We start from the raw sequence: 26,142 nt of genomic DNA on the forward strand, positions 1-26,142 counted from the left end.
AGCAGGACTGCAGAGCTTAGATTTGATCCATTGGTTATGGGATTGCTTAACTCTCTCTATCACTCGCTGCTTATATTGTTCTGTAGAATCCCTACAGCATGGAAACAGGCCCTTTGGCCCAACAAGTCCACACCGATCCTCAGAGCATCCCACCCAGACCCATCCCTCTATAACCCACCTAATCTACACACCCCTCAACACTATGGGCAATGTAGCATGGCCAATCCACCTAGCATGCACATCTTTGGACTGTGGAAGGAAACCGGAGCACCCGGAGGAAACCCACGCAGACACGGGGAGAATGTGCAAACTTCACACAGACAGTTGCCCGAGGGTGGAATTGAACCTGGGTTCCTGGCACTGTGAGGCAGCAGAGCTAATCACTGAGCCACCGTGCCACCCTTAAAATATATATGGATGCAAGTAGTCCTATTTGGATTGGTGCCTTATTTTTAGGTATGCCTGGCGCTGCTCCTGGCATACCCCCCTGCACTCTCCATTCAACCAGGGTTGATCACCTGGTTTGATGATAATGGTAAAGTGAGGGATATGTCAGGCCATAAGGTTGCAGATTGTGTTGGAGTACAGTTCTGTTGATGTCCCACAGCACTCAAGCCTTGAGTTGCTAACTCTGTTCAAAGTCTGTCCCATCTAACACAGTGGTAGTGCCACACAGCATGACAGATGGTATTCCCAGTCTGAAGATGGGACTTTGTCTCCACCAGGACTGTGTAGTACTCACTCTTACTGACACTGCCATGGTCAAATTGATGATAAGGATGAGGTCACATATGTTTCTCCCCCTGTTTCCTTTGCCACATGCCCCAGACCCAGTCTAGCGGCTTGGTCCTTTCAGACCCAATCAGTAATGCTGATGTCAGGCCAGTATAGATGGTTGACATTGAAATCACCAACCCAGAGTACATTCTGCATCCTTGTCAGCCTCAGTGCTTCCTCCAAGTGTATTCAACGTGGAGGAGTACTGAGTCATCAGCTGAGGAACAATGGTATCTGGTAATCAACAGGAAGTCTCCTTAGCCATGTTTAACTTGTTGCCATGAGACTTGTCCAAAGTCAATGTTGTTAACTCCAGGGCAACTCACTCCCGATTGTATTCCAGTGTGCCACTACCTCTGCTGGGTCTGTCTTGCCAGTGGGAAAGGACATATCCAGGGACGGTGCTGGTGGCGTTTGGAACATTGTCAGATATGATTCTGTGAGTATGACTGAAGCCGTTGCTTGACTAATCTGAGACAGCCCTCCCAACTTTGGCAGTATCCCCCAGATGTTAGTAAGGATGGTTTTGCAGGGTGACCGCTGTTTTAGCTGTTGTCATTTCTGGTGCCTAGGTTGAGGCTAGATGGTCCATCCAGTTTAATTTCTTTGAAACTTCAGTGTATTCTTTGGACTCTGTTCATGTTGTCAGTGTATTCTGTGGACTGTGTTCTTACTCTTAGTGTATGGAGAAGGTCTGTGTGTTTGTACTGTAAGCAAACATTGTAAAACTGTATAGATGTATTCAAAGTCTGTCTCATTTAGCATGTTGACAGTGCCACACATTACAATGGAGGTTATCCTCAGTATCTGTTCATGCTGTCAGTATGCACTGTGGGACTGTGTGTTCATGCTGTCAGTGTATGTTATAGTATGGCGTTCATGCAGTCAGTGTGCACTGTGAGACTGTGTGTTCATGCTGTTAGTTTGCAAGTGGGAACTGTGCTCACTCTGTAATTGTGCACTGTTGGACAGCTTGATTATACTATGTGTACTATACAGCTATGCATTTATACTGAGTGTACATGGTAATTGAGTAGAAACTGAGTATATGAACTCTCAATATATTTATATTTAGAAGCAGGAACCATGGTTTAGTGGTCTATTCTGTAACTCTTGTTACAGTTGGATATCACTGCCCTGACTGTGATCAGTTAGTTTAGTACAGACAGGATGGGGTCTTGGACCGTGGAGTTGAACCATGTGCTTCTTGTTGCTTGTTTCACATTACACAGTTCCTTTGTCCATCAAGTCAGTGAGGATGTGGATGAGGGCAGCTGCTGGCAAAGTCGTGAACTTACCATCACATTTTTAATTGTTGTCTGTTCTCCAGGTTGCTGGGTTCCATTGTGATCCTTGTGGACTATTTCTACACGGATATCATTTTTAGCAGAGACATCGCCTTTACCATCTGAAAAACAACCATAGCACAGAAATCAAACTTCTCCTCCACTGGACAGTCATATTTTGGAATCAATGAGCTGTCAAGCACTGCGAAGGACGTGGAATGCAGGTTAGTATACAGAAGGATAGACAATCGAAAAACACAGACTCATTGATCAGGAATAAATATACATCCCGCCATCATCACAGCATCTAACTGCTCCTTAAATAACATGTGGATTTACACACCTCCCCACCTGTATCAAATCCATCATCTGCCAGTTCACACACTAAGTAATGATCACTCTGATGGACTTCCTGCCTCAAGTCTAAATTTATTTTCTTCTGCTTTAACACTGTCCTTTTGATGCTACTTTCATTTGGCACAGTGTTCTGCAGTTCCCTTTTTCTACCCTCTGCTATCGTGTAAACCTCTGCAAAACTGGACCTAAGATCTTCATACTCTAGACTGACTTCCCCACTGTAGTACTGAAGGGGTGCTGCACTGTTGGAGGTGTTGTCCATTTGATGGAAGATGCTACAATTATGAGATTTATGAGCTTCTTATGTTTTGGGATGTTGTCTCTAATTTAGGGTAAAATGGGGGTCATGTGATTTGTTCTGACATTTGCTGACAACAAGTGTGTGTGATTTAATTGTTAAAGGTTAAAGTGAGCTCAGATTGTTTTGCTGGGAAGGAGATGCAAAGTGCTTACACCTGGAGACAATGGCAACAGCATATGTGTTAACAGTAGTTAGTCTATGGCTGTCCAGAAAGATGTTGAGAATAGCTGATTGTAAACTGCTGTGATTTTAGTTTGAAGATTAAAAATACTTGAGCTCTTAAGGATATCTACCTGGATACAAGACTCACATGATTCCTGTTGCCATTGTGACGGGCTTTGAAATGTGAAGTTACAGAGAAAGCAATTGTGATATAGGGTTATTGGCAAATATATTACAGACAGGTTAGTCTGCCAAATTCCTAATGACAAAGAGACTGCTAGAGGTTGAAAATTTCTATGGTTTATTGTGCTTGAACACTGGTGTAAACACATACTCGGACTGAAAACAATAAGTTCATGAAAAGTTAAAATGAAGCTGGAAGATTCATCTTGTAGCAGAGGGATCTTACCTTGAAGGTCAGTTGTGGGGTTTGAAGTTACCAGGCTATGAAAGACAATGAACAGAAGTAAACCCATGAAGATTAAGAAGCATTTTGGGCTGACTTTGGCAGAATTGAAATCTAATTAAGAGAAAATTTAGCATTAACCTGTGAAGTATATTTCTTTGGTTGTGCTAAAATAAGTGGGGGCATTCTGTTTTTGGTTTAAAGAATAATTTCCTTGAAAGATAGTGTTTACTCCATAATGCTTCTCATATTTTGCTGCAGAAAATATTTTTCCTGGCATCCTAAGTAATTTTTCTCCCACTACCAATGGGACGTAGATGAAAACCAGTCAGCCAATCAGACCAGTTACTGCTGCTTGTGGGATTTCAATTAACTGCAAAATCAAAAAGCCTTGCTAAGGTACTGTACGAGTCTGTCTTTTCTTGTGATCTATCTCTGTCTATGCCTGAAGAGCCAAGGTTTTCCAAGCTTTCTTCATCACTCAGTTTTCTGATGTTTAGGGATGTGATTCCTCTTGGTGGAGCTTCTAAGCTTCAAATGCCAAAAATGGGTCTGTAATCAAAACAGGACAAGATTCTGAAGCTTTGCTTAGATCAAAACAGATTTATTTATTTGTTTCATTCATGGCATTGGGAATTACTAATCTGATCAGCATTAGTTGCTATCCTTAGTTTTCTTTGAGAGCTTGATGGTGAACTTGCCGCAGTTTGTGTGATGAAAATGCTCCATATGTGCGGTTTAAGGGTATAGCTCCAAGATTTTGATTTCAAAACAATGAACGTTCAGCAACTTGGAGCAATCTAGAATGCCGTCCTTACATATTTCCGTCTCTCTAACCTTCCATTCTCCTTTGAAGTTTACCTCTTTTGGCTAAGTTCTTAATCCACTGACGTGATGAGCAGGATTGTGCACTCCTGACCACAATGAGAAGAATGGCCAAGCAAATGAACTCAATCAAGACAAAAGGCCAAAAATCAGATGGCCACCATCGGGAAACCTTAAGCAACAAGGTTCAGGTGGTGGGTCAAATATGCCACTAGATGCTGAGAAGTCAATACTCGTGTATTTTCATCTAATTAATAAGACAACTAGCTGGCATTTACTACAATTTTGCAATTAACTCACAGCCAATCAAGAAACTCAATGACTCAGAAACCCAATAGCAAAAACCATGCAGCAGGCAACTTGTGTCTCCTGACACCAATGTATCCACATTTAAACAGGGTCAGCGGGCTAGTCTTGCTCCTCCCAATCCCCACCCAACTCCCTGCACTCAAACCCCCTTCCCCATATACCTCCTCACTTTACTATTCATATACCCCTTCAACTGAAGCTAGTTTCAATATAATGCTTCCTATCTATGCATGTGCAGTGTAGCCTTTGCAAATGGCACTGTACAAACTTCGTTTGACACAGAGTCTAGAATTGTGTGTGTTTCCGAATTAGCCTCATACGCAGTTGCGGGTGTCAGCCAACACTGCCTGGGATCATTACTTGCTGCTTTGTCCTTACAGCTGTATGGCTGTAACCAGTTAGACCCAGGGGTCTGATCCTGTTAGTTTAGGGATTGAGCTCCAGTGTGTCTGAATTTTGCTGTCCTGAAATAAGTCTAGTGTGGTGCAGGGTCATCCAGACTGAGGCCAACTCGCATCTGGAGCTTGGTCTGTAGGAAGGGTGCTAGTGAATTGGAGGGAATAGTCCCAGAGATGGCTGTATGTTGTAGTTGGAAGTTTTGAAGTTGAGGTGTGGAGTGCATATGGTTCTGTTGGCGTTGGTTTGTGGGGTTACGTTGGGTTGGTCGAGGAACATCTGGGTGCTGGTGGCTTTTATCAGGGGAAGTGAGACGATCCAGCAGCTCCTAAGAAACAGTCATGGAGCCATAGAGTCATACAGTATGGAAGCAGACCCTTCGGTCCAACTCGTCCATGCAGACCAAGTTTCCCAAACTAAACGAATCCCATTTGCCTGCACTTGGTCCATGTCCTTCTAAATTTTTCCTATTCGTGTACCTGTCCAAATGTCTTAAATATTATAACTGTACCTTCATCTATTACTACTTCTGGCAGTTCATTCCACATATGAACCACTTCTGGGTGAAAAAGTTTCCCCTCAGGTCCCTTCTAAATCTTTCTTCTCTCATCTTATAATTATGCTGTCTAGTTTTGGACTCCCTCCCATCCTAGGGAAAAAATCTTTGCAATTCACCTCATCTATGCCCCTCATGATCTTATAACCCTCTATAAGGTCACTCAAACCCTCCAGTCGCGGTAACATCTGTGTTAATCTTTTCTGCATCCTCTCCAATTTAATAATATTCTTCCTAAAGCAGGGAAACCAGAACTGTACACAATATTCCAAAAGTGGCTTCACCAGCGTCCTGTACAACTGCAACATGATGTTCCAACTCTGATACTCCAGTGGTCTGAGCAATGAAGGCAAGTGTGCCAAAAGCTGCCTTCACCACTCTGTCTACCTGTCTTGCAATTTTCAATGAACTATGCACCTGTTACCTAATTAGGTCTCTGTTCTGCAACACTCCCCAAGGCCCTATCATTAACTGTGCAAGTCTTGCTCTGGTTTGTCTCATCAAAATGTACAGTGATTGCAGTGGGAGTGGATGATGGAGGATTACAGCAGTGACAAGGGATGGTAAAGTGGTGAGGATAAAACAGAATGCGAGTATGGAGGGGAAAATGGTGCATCCCATATGGATCAAAAACAGAAGTTGCTGGAAAAGCTCAGCCGGTCTGGCAGCATCTGTGAAGAAAAGATCAGAGTTAACGTTTTGTGTTCCTGAGGAAGGGTCACTGGACCTGAAACGTTACCTCTGACTTTTTTCTGCACAAATGTTGCCAGACCTGTTGAGCTTTTCCAGCAACTTCTGTTTTTGTTCCTGATTTACAGCATCCGCAGTTCTTTTGGTTTTTATCCATCCCATATGGATGTTGGTGTTGGTGGGGTAGGGAGATATTAGAACTCAAATGGCTCAATAAAGAAGTAAAATCTCACCAAGCTGAAACACTAACTGCAACAGCTGATTGAAATAGAAATAATTGCAGACAAAATGGGAGTTACTATTTGGGGTGGCATTACTTTTGCATGTCTTGACGAACTGTAGTGGTCCTATTCATGACGAGTCCAATGGATGGTCAATCAGTTTCAGCTGCCCTCAGCTGTTAGATTCCTAGCACTTCAGTAGGACTAGTTGGGTCTTTGTGGTGCAGTGCTAGTGGCTGGGAGGCTGAGATTCATGTTTCATCTGCTCCAGAGATGTGGAATGACACCGCTCAACATGTTGATTAGAAAATATAATTTCAACAAACTCCGTAATCACATTCCAACCAGATCAGTTTTAGCTGATAGCTGGGAATATCAAGTAATCAGATCTGCCATGAACTTGTTGCATGGCAAAGCAGTCCAAAGGGACTAAGTGGCTTCCTCCTGCTCCTAAGTTGTACATAACCTCAAATCACATTTGTTTTTGTAACGTGTGCGACAGTAGCAAGGTTGCGCTTCTTGCTTATGTTCAATTTCTCTAGGACTGGTTCCACAGATGGCTCAGATAAGGATCAAGGCAGCAGATCCCTGTACCTGAAGATCTTTAATGAACCAGTTACGACAATCTGGCAGTTTCTGTCATAATTTGTTTCCTGGTGTCACAAACTACCAGAATAATCTAATTTCATTTGATAACTTCCTATAACAAGATTTCAACTCATGCCGTATGGTAGTCCAGCCCCAAAACCAATTGGACTCATCCTCCTGGTTGTACAGAACTCGACAGTTTCTGATAGATGTGTTGCTGGAGCTTTACACTTTGCATTCGTCAGGACAGTTGCAAAAATGTCAAACTTCAAATGGCAGCAATTGATACAATAAATGGATTATTTGCCTGTAGTTTTCTTACACAGTTCTGGAGGCAGCCTCCAGCACGATACATAAAGAAGGGGTGTTTGTTTAGGCTGTATATGGATCAATTAATCAGTGCCCAACACATCACATACTTTGAATTGGGGCTTGAACAGTTATGATCCCACATTATCTTTATTTTCTTTATTATAGCTCTTTACTTTGCTGTACTTTGTTGGACTTCTAATGGCTGAGTGAGTAGTTAGATATGGCTACTTATCAGCTTGCTTTGTGCTGTTAAAGCCTGTTAGTAGTAATTATTGATCCTCATGCCCCAGTACATTTGTCCCAAAATCCCAGAGCCTGTTACATCATTAGGAAGTAAGGGGATGGAATTGAAGGTTTGTAAATATGTATCATAATCACTGGCACTGCTGAAGCAATGCTCAGTGAACCCTTTAGTGTTACACACGTTGTCATCTATGACCTATGGTATCTCTGTACATCAATTCTAATACATTACATTGCAGCCAATTAGTGCACAGTTCAAAAGAAAGAACAGGCTGGTACTGCCTGAATTTACATTAATTGTGATTCTTTGTTTGCTTGGGGAATTTCACTTTTTAACATTGCCTAGAAGCAACTGGAATATGTGCTGATTCTGTGCTGTTGTATTAATGGAGTGATTACTTATATTTGCTCCAGAAGGACATAGGTTTTGCTGAATATTAACACACTGACTGGAAATTCTGAAGGAGTTTTCTCATTAAAGGCTGTCCTTTAAGTGTAAGTTTTTAATGAGGGAGGTACTTTGGAACTGGAAAAGAAAGCGTGGGATAGAAAGCCACCAGAGACAATTGTGGCTTGAATACTGGAGATGAAATGAAACTGGACAGAAGCTGAAAATGGATGGGAGATTGGGATATGGAATTACCCTGTTACTGTTGTCTCTGATGCCAGTGGCAAATAAGCTTTGTGTAAATGTTTGCAGGGGCTGGGATGGGGTTCTGTGGTTGTAGCAGATGTTGGAAGTGTTCTGAAAAGGATTTGGAAGTCGGAGAGCTCTGAAGAATGGTGCAATATGAAGAGAGGGGATTCCAATGTTTTCAGAGGCAGTATTACAGGCCTTCCTACAGAGAGGTCAAGTGAGGCTGCGGTGTAAAAAAAGATTTCTGCAAAGACAAAAGGAAAACCTTGCTGGTCAGTGCAAGGGGTTAAGGGTTAGAGATCTTGGCTGGCCAATGCTAGGAGTCAAGGATTTATTTATTTATTCATTTTGTGGGATGTGGGCATTGCTAGCTGGCCAGCTTTTATTGCCCATCCCTAGGTGCCCTTGAGAAGGTGGTGGTGGTGAGCTGCCTTCTTGAACTGTTGCAGCCCATGTGATGTGGATTGACCTACCATGCTATTGGGAATGGAATTCCAGGATTTTGACCGAGCAACAGTGAAGGAACGGCGATATATTTCCAAGTCAGGATGGTGCGTGGCTCGGAGGGGAACCTGAAGGTAGTGGTGTTCCCTTGTATCTACTGCCCTTGTCCTTCGAGGTGGAAGTGGTCGTGGGTTTGGAAAGTGCTCTCTGGGGATCTTTGGTGAATTTCAGCAGTGCATCTCGTAGATAGTACACACTGCTGCTACTGAGCGATGGTGTGGAGGGAGTGGATGCTTGTGGATGCAGTGCTAGTCAAATGGGCTGCTTTTTCCCGGATGGTGTCAAGCTTTCTCGAGTGTTGTTGGAGCTGCAGTCATCCCGGCAAGTGGGGAGTATTCCATCACACTCCTGACTTGTGCCTTGTAGATGGTGGACAGGCTTTGGGGAGTCAGGAGGGTGAGTTACTTGCCACAGTATTCCTAGCCTCTGACCTGCTCTTGTAGCCACTACATTTATGTGATGAGTCCAGTTGAGTTTCTGATCAATGATAACTCCCAGGATGTTAATAGTGGGGGGATTCAGTGATGGTAACATCATTGAATGTCAAGGTGCGATGGTTAGATAATCTCTTGTTGATGATGGTCATAGCCTGGCATTTGTGTGGCATTTATTAGAGAACCTTGCTAGTCCATACTAGTGATCAAGCTCAGGGGACATGGATGGGCTGCTGCTACACATTCAATGATGTTACATGAGTTGTCAAAGTCAGGGAAATGGCATTACTAGCCTCAGCTACTGCTCAATGCATCATACCCCAGTCAGTGACATCACGGCAATCCAGTCATGGACACAGCTTCACCTCACCCAACACCCCCCCCCCCCCCCCTCAAATGTTGCTGCCAGCCTTGTATCTACATCTCATTGCCAGCTATTCTAACATGACAACTACATTACCCAGATAGGTTACACGAGACCTTCTCCTTTCTTTTGTCGGACAAGCAAGTGCACAACTAGAGACAGCAGAGGCACAGCACACAGGAACTGCCCATATCCTTATATTCATTGAGGATAGTGCTGTCCATCATTTGAAACAGACATTACAGACCTGGTTGTGGCCATTAGTGAAGATGTCCAGTTTCATCTATTGGAGAATGTGTTTGATTATTTTATGTGGAAATACAGTTTTGATTTCTGTTAATGGCTGATCTGATAATGGAGTCAGAAAGATACATTTCATTTTAATGTTGTCTCCTCCAAAATGGTCTTAAAAAGGTTTTGAAAGTATATTGTGGCCTGACATTCTTTCAGTCATTATGCTGAACCTGATAGCGATAGTCTCATCAGAGAATCTGTGATATGGAACTGCTGGGAAGAACACCAGAACTACCCTAAAAATAATAGTGTGCTATTGTATTTGTATTTATGATAATATATTAATTTATGTTTACTGTTCAGTAAACCTGACTTATTATTTAAAGAAATAATTGAATTTTATTAACTTTAACAGTGTCTCAGAGCCTTCTCAGGCCAAGACTGGGCTTTATAAAGTAATTTTTGAGCAGTCGCTTTCGAGATAGGAAACCGAGCAGCCAAATTGCTCACAGCAGGCTCCCACAATCAACATGTTAAATTCAAGGGATGTGGATAAGCTAGCAAGGCCAATATTTATTGTCTATCTTTCATTGCCCTTGAACTGAGTAGCTTGCTAGTCCATTTTAGAGGGCAGTTAAGAGTCAAACATATTGCTATGGGTCTGGAGTCATATGCCGACCAGACAGGGTATGGATGTCAGATTTCACTTCCTAAAGAATGTTAATGAATCAAATAAAGGTACCGTGCTCCTACCGGACAATAGGGCTGCTCTGTCATTAGAGAGAGATGACTGGTGGTGGTTTACCCTGAAAGTCACCAGTCATCAAGCAACTGGGAGGTTGAGAAGAAGAGCCTTTCATGGTAACGTTGACTGGTACAGGAATGGAATCCATGCATTTAGTGTCACTCATCACAAAACTGCTGTCAGCCAACTGAACTGACCGACGCCTGATTGAATGAGATAGGCTTTTACAATACAAAAACAAAGTTGATGGATAAGCTCAGCAGGTCTGTCAGCATCTGTGAAGGAAAAAACAGAGTTAATGTTTCAGGTCTGGTGACCCTTCCTCAGAATGGATAGTGGCTGGGAAAACGTCAGTTTATATGCAGAAAAAAGGGGAGAGGCATGGGGTAGGGAGTAAACGATAGGATAGAGCCTAAAGAGAGAGAAGATCAGTTGGACAGACAAACAGTTAATAATGATCAGACTGTTAATGGGGACTATTAGTAACTAATAACAGGTAGTGTGTGATGGCAGGCTAGTGGTAACAAGGCCTGGTATGTGGGGTAGGGGGCTGGGTGGTGGCATCTTGCTAGAGGTGGCGGAAATGGTGCCTAGATGATCTTCTGGATGTGGATGCTGGTGGGATGATAGGTAAAGACAAGGGAAACCCTATTGCTGTTGCGGGAGGGCAGAAGTGTGGGAGATGGGTCAGACACGGTTGAGGGCCCTGTCAACTACGGAGCTGGGGAATCCTTGGTTGAGGAAGAAGGTGGACATTTCGGAGGCTCCTTTGTTGAAGTTGGCCTCATCTGAACATATGTGACGGAGAAACTGAGAGAATGGGCCAGAGTCTTTACAGGAAGTGGGGTATGAAAGTGTATAGTCCAGGTAGCTGTGGGAGTCAGTGGGTTTGTAATGGTTATTAGTGGCTAGTCTATCCCCAGAAATGGAAACGGAAATGTCGAGGAAGGGAAGGGAGGAGTCAGAGATAGTCCAGGTGAAAGTGACATCAGTGTGGAAATTGGAGGCGAAATTGATGAAGCTTTCCAATTCTGAATGGGAGAGGGAAGCAGCGCCGATGATATGATTGATGTATCAGAGAAAGAGTTGTGGTGGGGGCTGGAACAGGACTGGAACAAGGAATGTTCCACATACTCCACAAAGGTACCCATGGCCACCCCTCTTCCCTGAAGAAAATGAGAGGAGTTGAAAGAGAAGTTGCTGAGGTGAGGACGAGCTCGGCTGAGCGGAGGAGGGTGGTGGTAGGTGGGGATGGTTCAGGTCTTTGCTCCAGTAAGAAGCAGAGAGCCCTAAGACCCTCCTGGTGGGGAATGGATGTGTAAAGGGATTGCACGTCCATGGTAAAGAGGAGGCGGTTGGAACCGGCAAACTGGAAGTTTTGAAACCGGCATAAGGGGTCAGAGGAATTATGGATGTACGTGGGCAGGGATTGGACCAGGGGAGAGAAGACTGAGTCAAGGTAGGAAGAGGTGAGTTCTGTGGGATTATTTACAGTAATTGATGGTGGTTGTCATAGTAATTATTACTGAAAGTAGTATTGAATTCCAGATTTTGTTATCTGAATTTAAATTCCACCAGCTACTGAGGTGCAGTTTGAATTTGTGTTTCTGGAGCATTAGCCTGGGTCTCTAGAATGCTAGTCGAGTAATCACAATGCCATGCCACTGCTTCCTTCAAAATGACTAGATGGCTTGTTTTTGATATTGACTGATGGGTAAATATTGATCTAAACACCAGGGAGAACACCCATGCTTTCCATCGAAATAGTGTCATGGATTTTTTGTGCCCATCTGAAAGGACAGGCAAGATCTTGGCGTGACATCTAATCCAAAAGACAGCACCTCTGAAAGTGTAACATTTTCTCCCTGCAGTGTCGGCCTAAGTGTTGGGCTTAAGTCTCTAGATATAGATTGGATTCCACAACCTTCTGACCCAGAGATCAGAGATGTATCTACCGAGACATGTCTGTCACCTTTCTAGCTGACAGCTTGCTAATTGGTGGTCCCTACTACTTGAACAATTAAGGGTAATCATTTTTCTTAAACTCACTATGTTTCTCTCTCTCTGACTTTTGCATACATACTGTTTGGTTGCGACAAACTTGTTTCGTTCACAATTACAGGTTCTTTCAGTTAATTTCCCTTGCGCCTCAGATCTTTCTGCAAGATGATTTTGCTCACTTTGTAAATCCATGCTCCAGCATTCTCTAATCTTTCTCATTTACTTTCTCTTGTGTTCAAATGAAGAGCAACCTAGCCTGAATCCTTGTCGTATTGCCTTTAAAACTCTTGGGGTAATTTTGATTTTCGCTGGCGCTCATAATGCTTTTGTTGATTCTTCAATAAGAATGAGTCCAGTGGTCCGAATCTATCTTTCTAATCCTATAGTTTCAAATACAGCTTCTCTCTATAGAGCTCCTTCTAAATTTCCATCATTCTCTGCTTCAATTCTCAGACATTTGCTCTGAGGGATTGTTATTATTCTCTGAGCTCACAAGCTGTTCAGTTTTCTCAGTGTTATTTTCTTGTCTTTAACATTCTAAAGACACAGTCCTGTCCCTTGTCCCTGCTTATTCCTGGTTCAAATAACATGAAAAAATGGTTTAAAGTTTCAGAGACACCATTTCAATGCTTCAGTAAGTGGCATGTTTCATGTCTCTACTGAGAATCTCATAAAAATAGAAGGAAGGAGCTGAGAAATTCTTTAAAAATCCTGAGTTGAAACTTAAATCAACAAAACCAACAATTTTTATTTGCACATCACATTTAGTAAAAACTTTCAAGGCATTTCACAGCTATATACTTAGCAGCAAAAAATATTGGGGATGCATAAGAAGCTGGAATTGGAATTTTCTACTCCTCCTGTTGAATAGCTGTCTTAATCATAGGCATTCAACACAAAATCATTTCTGAATCCCGATTAACAGGTGACTTCAGGTGTATTCCAGTCAGCCACAATCCAACAGCTTGCATTCAGTAGGAAGGTGGTTGAATCAGCACATTATCACTGCTCTCAGACCTTATTAGATTTAAGCAGGCCTCTTTGGATTGAGGCAAGACGCAATGAGAACTGTTTTTAGAACTGGGAGAATATTATAAAGGAAGTTGGAAGGAAACTGAATTTTGAATTGTCAACAAATTAGAGAGATTTTTGTTAATAATTAGCGAGAGGCAACAAGGTTTTTTGAAGGGGAGGTCATGTCTCACGAACTTGGTTGAGTTTTTTGAGGAAGTGATGAAGATAATCGATGACGGTAGGGCAGTGGATGTTGTGTACATGGACTTCAGTAAGGCCTTTGACAAGGTCCCTCATGGCAGGCTGATACAGAAGGTAAAGTTGTACGGGGTCAGAGGTAAGCTTGCAAGATGGATAAAAAAACTGACTCGGTCACAGAAGACAGATGGTAGCAGTGGAAGGGTGTGTTTCTAAATGGAGGGCTGTGTCTAGTGGCGTTCCTCAGGGATCAGTGTTGGGACCTTTGCTATTTGTAATATATATAAATGATTTGGAGGAAAATATAACTGGTCTGATTAGTAAGTTTGCGGATGACACAAAGGTTGGTGGAATTGCAGATACTGATGAGGACCATCAGAGGGTACAGCAGGATATAGCTCGGTTGGTGACTTGGGCAGAGAGGTGGCAGATGGAGTTTAATCCAGAAAAATGTGAGGTAATGCATTTTGGAAAGTCTAATCCAGATGGAACATATGCAATAAATGGCAGAACCCTTAAGAGAACTGATAGGCAGAGGGATCTAGGTGTACAGGTACACAGGTTACTGAAAGTGGCAACGCAGGTGGAGAAGGTTGTCAACAAGGCATAAGGCATGCTTGCCTTCATTGGCCGGGGCATTGAGTTTAGAAGTTGGCAGGTAATGTTGCAGCTTTATAGAGCCTTAGTTAAGCCGCATTTGGAATATTGTGTTCAATTCTGGTCGCCACACTATCAGAAGGATGTGGTGGCTTTGGAGAGGGTACAGAAAAGAATTAACCAGGATGTTGCCTAGTATGGAAGGCATTAGCTATGAGGAGAGGTTGGAGAAACTTGGATTGTTCTCACTGGAACGACGGAGGTTGAGCGGCGACCTGATAGATGTCTACAAGATTATGAAGGGCATGGATAGAGTAGACAGTCGGAAGCTTTTTCCCAGGGTGGAAGAGTCAGTTCCTAAGGGGCATAGGTTTAAGGTGAGAGGGGCAAGGTTTAAAGGTGATGTATGAGGCAAGTTTTTTACATGGAGGGTGGTGGATGCCTGGAACCCGCTGCCAGGGGAGGTTGTGGAAGCAGATACGATAGTGACTTTTAAAAGGTGTCTTGACGAATACATGAATAGGATGAGAATAGAGGGATACGGTCCCCGGAAGGATAGGGGGTTTTAGTTGTGATGGGCAGCATGTCGGTGCAGGCTTGGAGGGCCAAACGGCTTGTTCCTGTGCTGTAATTTTCTTTGTTCTTAATTGTTTGATGCCAATTTTGACAAAAATGCCCCAGAGGGAACAGGGAATAGTTTTGGTCAGATGCCTGATTTTTATTCTCTGCTTAAGTTAAACCAGGTGCATAACTGGTATTTAACAAAACAAAAGGAAGTTGTTAATGAAACTTTTTGAATTGCTTCACAGAGCTTTATTTAACAAAATTTGATATTTGCCATTTATGGAGATAATAGGGTAGATAACTAAAAACTGTATTAAGGGAGGAAAACAAGATGGAGAAAAAGAGTCTTAGGGAGGGAATTCCAAAGCTAAGGGCTGACACAACAATAGGCATGGCCACTGGTAGCACACTGATTAAAGTCATTCAGAATTAGAGGAGTGAAGACACCTTCGAGTGCTACAGCCTGCAGCAGTAGAGAAGGGTGAAGCTACAGAAAGATTTGAAAATGGGGTTGTTACTTTACTGGGAGCATAGCTAAACTGGATTTGGTGTAAGTTCACAGCCAGCACAGGTCTGATTTATATCCACCCTATTCTCTCTGTGACAAACAAGTTAAATCCAGGGCATATAATATTTCATATCATTGCATCAAGAGGCAATTCAGCCCAACAGGCCCATCCTCCAAAAGAGGGTAACCACTTAGGAAATTTTGATAGTTACAACTGGATTTTTTTTTAAAATTACTCTGGTCTATTTCCTGTGTCCATCAGAGGTATTTTATGATTACTCCTATGGTGAATTTGGAGGCAGTAGATACTTAACTGACAAATATTCACCTTCCCACCTCCATCCCGATTAAGCCCACGATGGGTAGGTCCATGAATGTGTCTTCTGCCCCAATTCCGATCCTTAACTGGGAAATTAATGCGATAGGACCTCATCTTGATCCTTCTGCTATCTGCCTAGCCTGTAACCATGCAGGGAACATGACTGTGTGGATTGCTTGTGGTCCTCCACTCAATACCTGATTGAGTGTTACAGCTTCTGAATGGAGGGATGTGCACAGAGTGACCCTACAATGTCCTCACCTGCAGCTCTGACCCTGTGGAACCCTCCTACTATCATTCACTTCTTCCCTGACTGGCTCAATGACTGTAAGCCTCCAGTTGCTGCATTTCCTGTAGCAACCTTCATCTTCTGGTGGCCCTTCTGAATAAAAGCGCTACCAGCCTGTGATTGGCCAGGCACTCTACACAGGCATGGGATCTGTACCAGGGTTCTTTGAACCTTGGAAGACTTGCTACTGGCCTGTTAATCGTCTGATTGTCTTGTAATTTGGTGGGTGTTCCTGAAAGAAAGCAAGGTGGGTGTTTTGAAAGCTCTCCACCTGGTGGCTGAAACTCCTTGCTGTCTCCATGAAATTCACTCCGTAGACTATACTGTTTATCATCTTGCATATCCTGAAACGATCAAATCTGGTGTTCTTTTCAATGCTTGACATCAAAATTCCTTCTGTCTTTTTTCATAACTGATGCTTGAATTCTCAGGCTCAAATTAGAACTGGACACGATGATGAAGTTGGGGTTTAGCAAGAGCAATATGCATTATGTGATATGCCCTGTCTTTTAGCTCTATCGGCATTTTATTGGCTTTGAAAACTGAAAGAACTGTCAATGCTGTAAATCGGGAATAAAAACAGAAGTTGCTGGAAAAGCTCAGCAGGTCTGGCAGCATCTGTGAAGAAAAAAATCTGAGTTAACGTTTCGGGTCTGGTGACCCTTCCTCAGAACTTCCCCAGCTTTGTTCATCGCGTCAGCTGTTGATACAGAACCTTAAGATGATTAAGAGCCTAGTTCCTTTCTTGATAGATTATTGTTTGTTCTTTTCATCACCATTTATGGAGAGCATGCACATTCATTTGTTCAGTATGTTATATACAGTACTCTGTAAGTAATGTATCTGCCATTTTTCTATCACCAGCGTACTTTGAATGGTCTGTTTTCGCTAATTCATTCTGCTGCCTTTTCTAGTCTGACATCATTCATGAGTTTGACAAAATTGCAATGGATTCTTGAATCCAACCTGCTAATGTCCACAAACAGCCGTGGGCTTTGTATATAAATCCCCTATTCATACATCCCACTCCAATTCTGGTATAACTTTGCTGACAGGTGCCATCCATTTTTTTTTTTTTAATTTCTCATCTATAACCAAGCCTTACAACACGTCATCAATGAATTCCACCTTACTGAAGGCCTTTCTTACATAACTTTATCAGATGTCTTCTACAAGTGTGGGGACAACACTTTGTAGGGCTTAATACAGCTGAGAGAAATGTATGTTAAGGAGAAAGAAAGGGATGGCGACAACTGTAGGGCATGAACAGTTCGGGGAGGAATCTGATGAGAGTCCTCTCTGACTTCTACTCAGGGGCCCCACTTTGGAGACGTGGTAATGTTCATTAGTTGTCATTTTGTTTCCAATAGTTTTTCATTATAATGAAAACTGTCATTAGAGTTTAATGACAGGAACTCTGCAATTATGTTTCCCGTTTAACATGCGTTCAGACTGATTTTACATAGACGAAAGAGGGGGCTCTTTGCCTGCTTTGTTCTAGAATGTTTCGTTGCTGTCCTGGTGAGTGAAGAACTCACTCCAGTGTAGAAGACACCACTCTTAGTAGCTTGTTTGGGTAGAAAGTTATAACGAATTTAAAACAAAGGAAAAAAAAAAAATCAAAGACTTGTTGGAAGGACATAAATTATTGGAAAAGGTTATACAATCTCTAATATTTCTCTGACATCTCTCGGTGCTCAGTGACTGGTATTGCAGGGTGCAGCCCGGGAGCAGTCGTGCTGCACTCCCATTCACTGTGCTATCAGGTGGTCTGTTCCCAGTGACACAACTAATGAGAAATTTAATCCATCATTCACTGCCCCATATATTTTAGGGAGTTATAAAAAAAATTATGATACAAATAGTTTTCTAAATATAAAACCAAGTCACCATATGCTGGCCTAGAGTGGAGTGGTATGCAGGCCTCTCCAGATTATGATCCCTATACCAGTGATCAGAAATGTACTCTGATGCTCTAATAGGAGAGTTCCTAGATTACTTTCTGAAGAAGGGTCACCAGACCCGAAACATTAATTCCGATTTTTTTTCTTCACAGATGCTGCCAGATTTGCCGAGCTTTTCCAGAAACTTCTGTTTTTGCTCCTGATTTACAGCATCCACCATTCTTTCGATTCTTTCCTAGATTACATTATCGGGTAAAATCTGTGGAGCTGAGGGAAAAGCAGAAAAGGAGAAAAATCACCTTCACCTCTCTCTTTTATACCTACTGCAAATCTCATTCATAGCACAGACTCTTACGGAGTGAAACTGAATTTTGTTCAAAGGTAAGAGGCCTGCCAATATACTTCTTATCTTGAGGGTTCTTCTTCAGATTTTTTTGAGGGCTACTTCTTGACTTTTGAGAACTAATTTTTGGTTTTCAGGGGCTCCTTTCCCACATTCTGTAACCTACCTGTTGGCAGTTGCAGTTAGCTAGTAATAAGAATATACAGATCCTTCTGTGTTGACTTAATACAGCATTTGGACTCACACAGAAGCAGGATTGGAATACTTCAACAAAGTCCTCAAAAATTATCAACCGACCATTAAACCTAAGACCACAGAATACAAGGTAAGTGTGAAGTTCTTAAACGATAAGGTCCCAAGTAAGAGACTAACATATAACATTACAGCGCATGGAATTGGGGATTGTGTACTGACATGGATAGAGAACCAATTAGCAGACAGGAAACGGAGAGTAGGAATGAATGGGTCTTTTTCTGTTTGGCAGGCAGTGACTAGTATGGTGCCATAGGGATCGTTGCTTGGACCCCAGCTATTCACAATATATATTAATGATTTAGATGAGGGAACTAAATGTAATACTTCTAAGTTTGTAGATGACACAAAGCTGGGTCAGAGGATGAGTTGTGAGGAGAATGCAGAGGTGCTTCAGTGTGATTTGGACAAGTTGAGTGAACGGGAAAACGCATGGCAGATGAAACATCATGTGAATACATGTGAGGTTATCCACTTTGATAGCAAAAACAGGAAAGCAGATTATTACCTGAATGGCAATAGATTGGGAAAGGAAGAGGTGTAATGAGACCTGGGTGGCCCTGTACAACAATTGCTGAAAGTAAGCATAGCAGGAGGATTTGAGTACAGAAATAAGGATGTCTTGCTGCAATTTTACCAGGCATTGGCAAGACCACACCTGGAATATTGTTTGCAGTTTTTGTCTCATAGAATCCCTACAGTGCGGAAAGAGGCAATTCGACCCAACAATTTCTGCACTGATCTCGGAAGAGCATCCCATCCAGACCCAGTCACGCACCCTATCCCCATAACTCCGCATTTACCACGACTAATCCAGCCTGCCTATCCCTGGACACTATAGGCAATTTAGCATGGCCAATCCACCTAACTTGCACATCTTTAGACTGTTGGAGGAAACTGGAGCACCCGGAGGAAACCCATGCAGGCATGGGGAAAACATGCAAGTTCCTCCTTATCTGAGGAACAATGTTCTGGCTATGGAGCGAGTGCCATAAGGATTTCCCAGACTGATTTCTGGGATGGCAGGACTGACATGTTTAGAGAGACTGGATCAGTAATGAATATATTCGCTGGAGTTGTATCCTCTTTAAAACAGAAAACTGAAGCAAAATACATGTTCAATTTTCCACTGCTTTCTTCCACACTTTGCTCTCTATTTTCTTCTTTAAAGCTTAGCTTTTTATGTACTCTATTTTGCTGTTTTTTTTTAATATTCTGTCCAATCGTCTGACCAGCCACCTGTCTTTGCACAATTTTGTGCTTTTTTAAAAAAGTTTGATATCTTTAACATTTAGTTAAACGCTGACATAGGTCCATCTCTTGGAACTTTTCTTACTCATTGAAATGTGTTGATTCTGTTTATTCTGAAATGTCTCCTTAAATGTCTGTCACTGCATCTCTATTAACCAATTTCATAACATAATATGCCAAGTCACTTTTAGCCAGATTTGCTTTTATGCCCTCATAATTCCTTTTTTAAATGTCTCAAACCAAATCCACTCTCCCTCAAAATGATTGTAAAGTTCTAAGATATTATGGTCATTGCTACCTTCACTACAAGAAAATCCATTAAACCTACCTCATTGCACAATACCAACCTACACTCTGGCTCTAGAACATAATATTGTAAGAGATTACCCAAAAATATTCAATGAACTCGTCATCTATCTTTGTGCATCTGATCGCTCTACTCTGTACATGGATTATAATCTCAGATGATTATTGCTGAGTCATTCCAACAATTTCTCTTTTTTTATCCTCCATTCTTCCATGTGGTTACTATTAGTGGGCTTGTACACAACTCCCACAAATGACTTCTTGCTTTTATCATTTGCCATTTCTTACCAAACAGTTTCCACATTCCAGTTTTCTGAACTCCGGTCTTCCCTCCCTATTGTGCTAGTGCCATTATTAACTAACAAAGTTGTCACTTTTTCTTAGTTTCCTGTCCTTTCTACTTTACCTGCATCCTGCAATATTCAAGTCATCCTGCTACCATGTCTCAGCAAATGTCTACCAGATTGTACGTTAAATTTCTTTTTTTCACTCAGTTTATTTGTTTAGTTTTGAATGCTGCATGCATTCGAAGACAAAACCTTTAATTTATCCTTTTACTCTCTTTGTAAACTTTAATCTTCTCTGTCGGATGATCCTTAGATTTTTATTCTTTTTCCTTTCTTCTCATGGTCTATTTATCATTTCCCATATTAATACCTTCCTCTTTGACCTTGCCACTTCTCTTTGACTTAGCAGAGGTTTCCAAATTTGATTCCTTGCCTCCACTTTTTAGTTTAAAATTCTCTTTACTTACCTAGTTTTGTGGTTGGCAAGATCATCGGTCCTCGGATAACTCAAGTGAAGATCATTCCATCAGTACTGATTTCACTTTACATATAGATGCCAGAGCTCCACAAACTGGAATCTACTTCTCCCATGCCAGTCTTTGAGTCATGCATTCATCTCTCTAATCTGATTTGCCCTATGACAATTTGCACATGGCTCAGGGAAGTGACCTTTGAAGTTCTGTTTCTTAATTTGGTACCCCAATTGGCAAAAGACAACAAGCATATGTTAGCAATAAATTCTTTTTTCAAAAAATTGACGCATGCTTCGACACAAAAAGCTATCACCTTAAACATACCTGCCACAGAATGGTGATGTCAAAGCTAAGGCATTTGCATTGAATATTCACAAAGTTAGAACATTTTTTATCAGGCAGTTACTACCACTTATTTGAATCTCAATCACAGATTTAAATAGAACAATAGACAAAATGTTCATTATGGTAGCATTCACCACAAATCCCCTTCCTCCATTTTAATGGCTGCTCAAAACATGCAGCTTTAAATTTGAGATTCCACAGTCATTTGTAAGAAATTTACGATCTCGATGATTCCAGATTTTCACAACTCTGGATTAGCTGAGTTGTCTTTTGTTAATAGATTTAAAATTGTTTTTTCTTGTTTACAGTTTCCTTCTCCACTACCCTTTCTTTTCCCCTACTGCAACATGGCATGCCACACCCCCAGACCTTGTAGCCTACCTCTCAATCATCCCTTCTACCCTCCTCACCACCTTTTGCAGCTTCTTTCTAACACCAACCTTGCATGCAGCATTGACCTCCCTTGGAACCCATATGTACTCTGTTCCTTCCCTATCATCCTTCAATCCTGCACCTCCACATCAGCAACCCCATTTACCCAGCAGATGGCTGCCTGGTACCAGCTTCTCAGTCACCCCCTCCTTTGGCTTATCCCTACTCAAATCCCAGCAAAAGGCTTTCTGTTGGTAACTCATAACTTTCTTTTCTTTCTTACTCCCTTACTCTGTGCACTTTCCTCCAGGCTGTAAACAACAACCTGTCAGTTGTAAGCAGGGGAACGATCCAGCCTGTCATTGGAGGAGCAACTCCTCCATCAATACTGATCATTCGACTCACGAGCAGCAATCCTGCTTTTTTTCCCTTCTGAGCAGACCTCCGGGTGCCAGGTGTGACAGTGACTTCCGGAACCAGAGGTCAATGCTGTGAATATGAGCAGAACCTCTGAAAAACTGCACGCATGCTCAGTCACACAACTTCGACAGAATGTTGCTCATGAGGGTGACTTATCTGTTATGTTTGGCTGCCTACCTCATGATTTAAGTTCCTGGGTGTTTTGGGGATTTCGGGAGTGAATTTGCCCAATTCCCCTAAGTATTTTGGGTGCTGGTAGAGGCTCACTCTGTTTGTATTCCAGTGTCAATGCCACCCTATTGACATTGCAAAAGAAAGGAGGATAAATTGGCTTTGGATGGTAAAGAAGGTTGAGACTGCAAATCTATAGTCATGAAAAGAATTGGATATGGTGTGAAAAATGTAACTGGCTTCTCTGTTCAAGACCAAATTCCTTGCTTCATAGTTCTGTACAACAACCATGGACTTGTATTTCTAAAAATAATTTTTAATCACTTTTTCAAATGTTCTCGTAAGCCTCCAGGGCAAGTGTGATTTGAATTGGGACCTCCCAACCCAGGACATCACATCACAAGATCCTGGGACTTGTATTTCTACAGTGTCTTTCAGAACTTCAGGACTTCCCAAAGGGTTTTACATTTAACCAATGTCTTTTCATGATGTCTGAAAGAGATTTATATTGGAATCAAAATGTTGAGTCTGTTTCTGTCTCCACAGATGCTGATTTTCTCCAAAACACATTCAGTTTTTACTGCATTTGTAATCTAAAATTTGTGACAGCCATTGTGCACACAGCAATCTTGCATGAACAGTTGTGATCGTGACCAGGCAATCTGTTTCTGCAGTCTTGGTCAAGGAATATGTATTAACCAGGACTGTGGGAAACTGTCCCTTCCCTGTTGAAATTATGCCTGCAGAGCTTTTGCATCCATCTGGCTGGGCAGACACGCCTTAGTTTAACATCTTGTCTGAAACACAGCCTCTCCAACAGAGCTGCACTCCCTTACTTGACTTGTCACATTCAAGCCATTAGACTGAGGCTTACATCACAACCTCAGAGGCAAGAGTAACAAAAACAGAAGTTGCTGGAAAAGCTGAGCAGGTCTGGCAGCATCTGTGAAGAAAAAATCATAGTTACGTTTTGGGTCGGATGACCCTTCCTCAGAAGAACAACAACAGACAATGTCACCTATAACAAATGTGCAGATGCATCCATTATTTGAAGAAACTGAGGGGAGAACCAACATTGAAGGTAAAATAAATAAACTTCAAGAAGTTTTGGTTCAAGGACACCAGAACTCGCTTGTTTAAAAAAAAACTCTGTAGAATGTAAGGGCAAAGGAATATTGTGAGGAGGAAGGAGTCATACATTTTTGAACACTTGATAAACAATAAGGAAGAGTTGGCGGCAATGTGATGAATCTTGATTTCAGCAGGGGCAGAAGAAGAACGCAGGGTGAAATTCAGAGCAAGGGAGCAATAAAAAAAGACACATTCAAAGGAGCATTATTCACAGTGAATCTGGGATGGAAGCATGGCTTTTGACAGTTAAAGAAGCCAAGTCAAAACAACTCATGCTTGCCACCTGCGAAGATTTATGCTCCTACTGAATATTTTCAGGTTGAGGCTGTGAGGTGAGACGATGAGATTGTCCACCTAGTGCAGAAGCTTGGGGAGCCAAGGTGAGGTGGTGAAGAGTTTCAGGGAGACAGCATCTAGTCATGTTGATAAGTGATGTGAAGGAAGCTACTCTATGGTTACACATGATAATTCATAAGAAGTGGGATTTGGGTAGACATTACCTGAAATTTGTTTTCTGTTGATGAAAGGAAAATGATGCCGTCGCAATGGTTTAATCTCTCTCAGACAGTTAGTCTTTGTGAAGGATGGAAGAAAACTCTTCACTTGACAATTGTCAATGCGTATACCAGATGGGATTTTCGTTATCCACCATAAATGTTTTTTTCGAGCTGTAATGAAATACTCTGGAATATTAAAGTGAGCGGCACTCCAATCAACTACTTGAAAACTCTTTAGCTTCCAATTTTTTTGCTCATGGGTTTTTTTTTAACTGGGTGGTACAGATTGTGCACCTGTAGCCCCTTCAAAGTGTGAACACGTGAATGGCATCGCATTCCTCAGTTCTCCAGTTTCCAGCAGTCAAATACATGGTTCAAAATTACCGACCTGCCTTTGTACAAATTACTTTCTGCCCCATTTTGTTGGTTAGCACATGTAGATGAGAAACCTGGTTGAATGGTAGATGTGGTGGAGGATGGACATGCCTGAAATGAAAGATGTAGTTCTGAAGAAAGGCCTGGATATGATTGGGACAGAGGCTGAGACAATATAAGATAGCTGAGTAAGTGGGTGACTGTAATTGGAAGTAAAACACTAGGGTTTGTGGAAGTGTGGGAATATAGGAACAGGAGTAAATCTCTTTGTTTTTCCAAGATTCTATTTAATAATGGTGCATCTGTTCATCAATTCCATTGACTTACTCATGCTCCATATTCTTTCATATCCTTACCCAACAAAAATTTATACCCAGTCTTGAAAGCTCCAAGTGTCCCAGTGAAAGGAAAAGCCAAGAATTCTTTAAATTGACTCATTTTGGTCTAAACAAATCTTGCCTGTGTTGAAATGGAACTGCATATATGACCCGAGTTATTTCCAAGCATTACTAGTTCTTCATTCTGGGATGCAGGGAAGAGAATTTCATATCTTTCTGGCTTTTGTGTGTAAAATGTGCTTCCAATTTCACTCCTGAATGGCCCAGCTCAAATAGAAAGATCATGATCACTCACTCATGATTCCCACACCAGTTTCTCTGTATCTAACATTCTGAATATGGTTAACATTTTAAGCAACTCTGAAATTACCCTTCAATCTTCTATGCTCAGTGGAACACAAGCTGAACCTGTGCAACCTGCTTGATAATTTTAACTCTCTAACTGATGGTTCTGGTATATCTGCCAAACCCAACCTATATTGCTGCTGGAGTGCTGTGTGCAAAACTAAACATTATTCCATTTTTGGGTCTGATTAATGCTGGTAAACTGAATTGTGACTACCACTCCTTTGTACTCTAACTCGCTTGAGCCTGTGATTGTTTTTATACCTGTCCACTGGGTATGAATGGTTTATACAATTGGACTTCGCTTCTGTTCTTAGTTTCAAGTCATTTATAAAATATGACGACAGTTTGTTGCACTTCTGTCTAATGTTGATGCCCTCACACTTCCCAACATTGAACACCATCTCACCATAGTTTTGCCCTCTTACTTAATGCATGGATTGGTATTTTATCTTTTGATCATAAGAAGCTTCCATCCCACACAGCCACTTACTTCTCTGGGAGCGCGAGCAGCAAATAACCGTGATGGTTGCCAAGACGACAATGAAAGCCACTCCAGCACCAACTGCTACGCCAATGACGACAGCCAGTGAGAGCGCCTCTGTGGGGAAAAAGCACAGGATGCATCAGAATGAGCAATGTGACGGTAACAGAAGACTGTCAAAGTTATTGATGTCCTGTGAAATGCGTACGATGGGGACAGGAAGTACATTCAAACATCTGTCCACGAATGCATGGCTGCTCTATTAGTTAAGTATGAATAAGAGGCACTCCTTACCCAGGTTGAAGTTGGTATGAGGTATTAAAAACAAAGTTGCTGGAAAAGCTCAGCAGGTCTGGCAGCATCTGTGGAGGAGAAAACAGTTAACGTTTCGGGTCCAGTGACCCTTCCTCAGAACTCAGTTTTGAGGAAGGGTCACCAGACCCAAAATGTTAACCTCTGGAGGAGAAAACACAGATGCTGCCAGACCTGCTGAGCTTTTCCAGCAACTTTGTTTTTGTTCCTGATTTACAGCATCCACAGTTTTCTTTTGGTTTTTATTTGGTATGAGGTATCCTTGCTCTAGCCTTTGCCAGTGACCTTTCATTCTGCTTTAGTTCTATGATGATGGAATGCACAGCCCAATGTGTGGGAACTGCAGACGTCACCATTCTTGCCAAGGCTTAAGTATCCTTTACCTTGCATAAAGGGAGATAGAACATAGAACATAGAACCATAGTGGTAATGTCATTGGACTAATAATCCAGAGGTCCAGATCAATGGTCGGGGGACAAGGGTTCAAATTCCACCATAGCAACTGGGAAACTTAAATTCAAATAATATCTGGAATATAATGGTATTTGGAATAGCTGGTCTCAGTTATTGGTGACCACAAAGCTATCTTTCATTGTTGGGGAAAATGTCTATTAGATTCTGGAAATCTGGCTTCTTTACCCAAGCTGATACGGGGCAAGAACATTTGGGCCAAGCATTTTCAGACTCAAGACTTCTGGT

At 42.0% G+C, this 26,142-nt stretch overlaps 1 protein-coding gene and 1 long non-coding RNA gene across 2 annotated transcripts in view; one reads left to right on the forward strand and one right to left on the reverse strand.

Moving 5' to 3' along the window:
• Positions 1–26,142, reverse strand: part of kirrel3a (kirre like nephrin family adhesion molecule 3a) — a 545,968-nt gene that overhangs the window by 10,490 nt on the left and 509,336 nt on the right. Inside the window, exons 12-13 of the mRNA XM_048615672.1 lie at positions 25,141–25,248; positions 2,076–2,185 (exon numbers count right to left, since the gene is read on the reverse strand). Coding sequence (XP_048471629.1) covers positions 2,076–2,185; positions 25,141–25,248 — 218 coding nt within the window. The remainder of the gene's footprint in view (positions 1–2,075; positions 2,186–25,140; positions 25,249–26,142) is intronic.
• LOC125486749 lies at positions 1,114–25,408 on the forward strand. The gene is made up of 5 exons (XR_007265375.1): positions 1,114–1,216; positions 2,108–2,287; positions 17,981–18,122; positions 18,222–18,409; positions 25,133–25,408. It is a non-coding gene; the product is annotated as an uncharacterized LOC125486749 (long non-coding RNA).

Source organism: Rhincodon typus, chromosome 32 (genome assembly GCF_021869965.1).
Source record: "Rhincodon typus isolate 14 chromosome 32, sRhiTyp1.1, whole genome shotgun sequence".
NCBI classification, from domain to species: Eukaryota; Metazoa; Chordata; class Chondrichthyes; order Orectolobiformes; family Rhincodontidae; genus Rhincodon; species Rhincodon typus.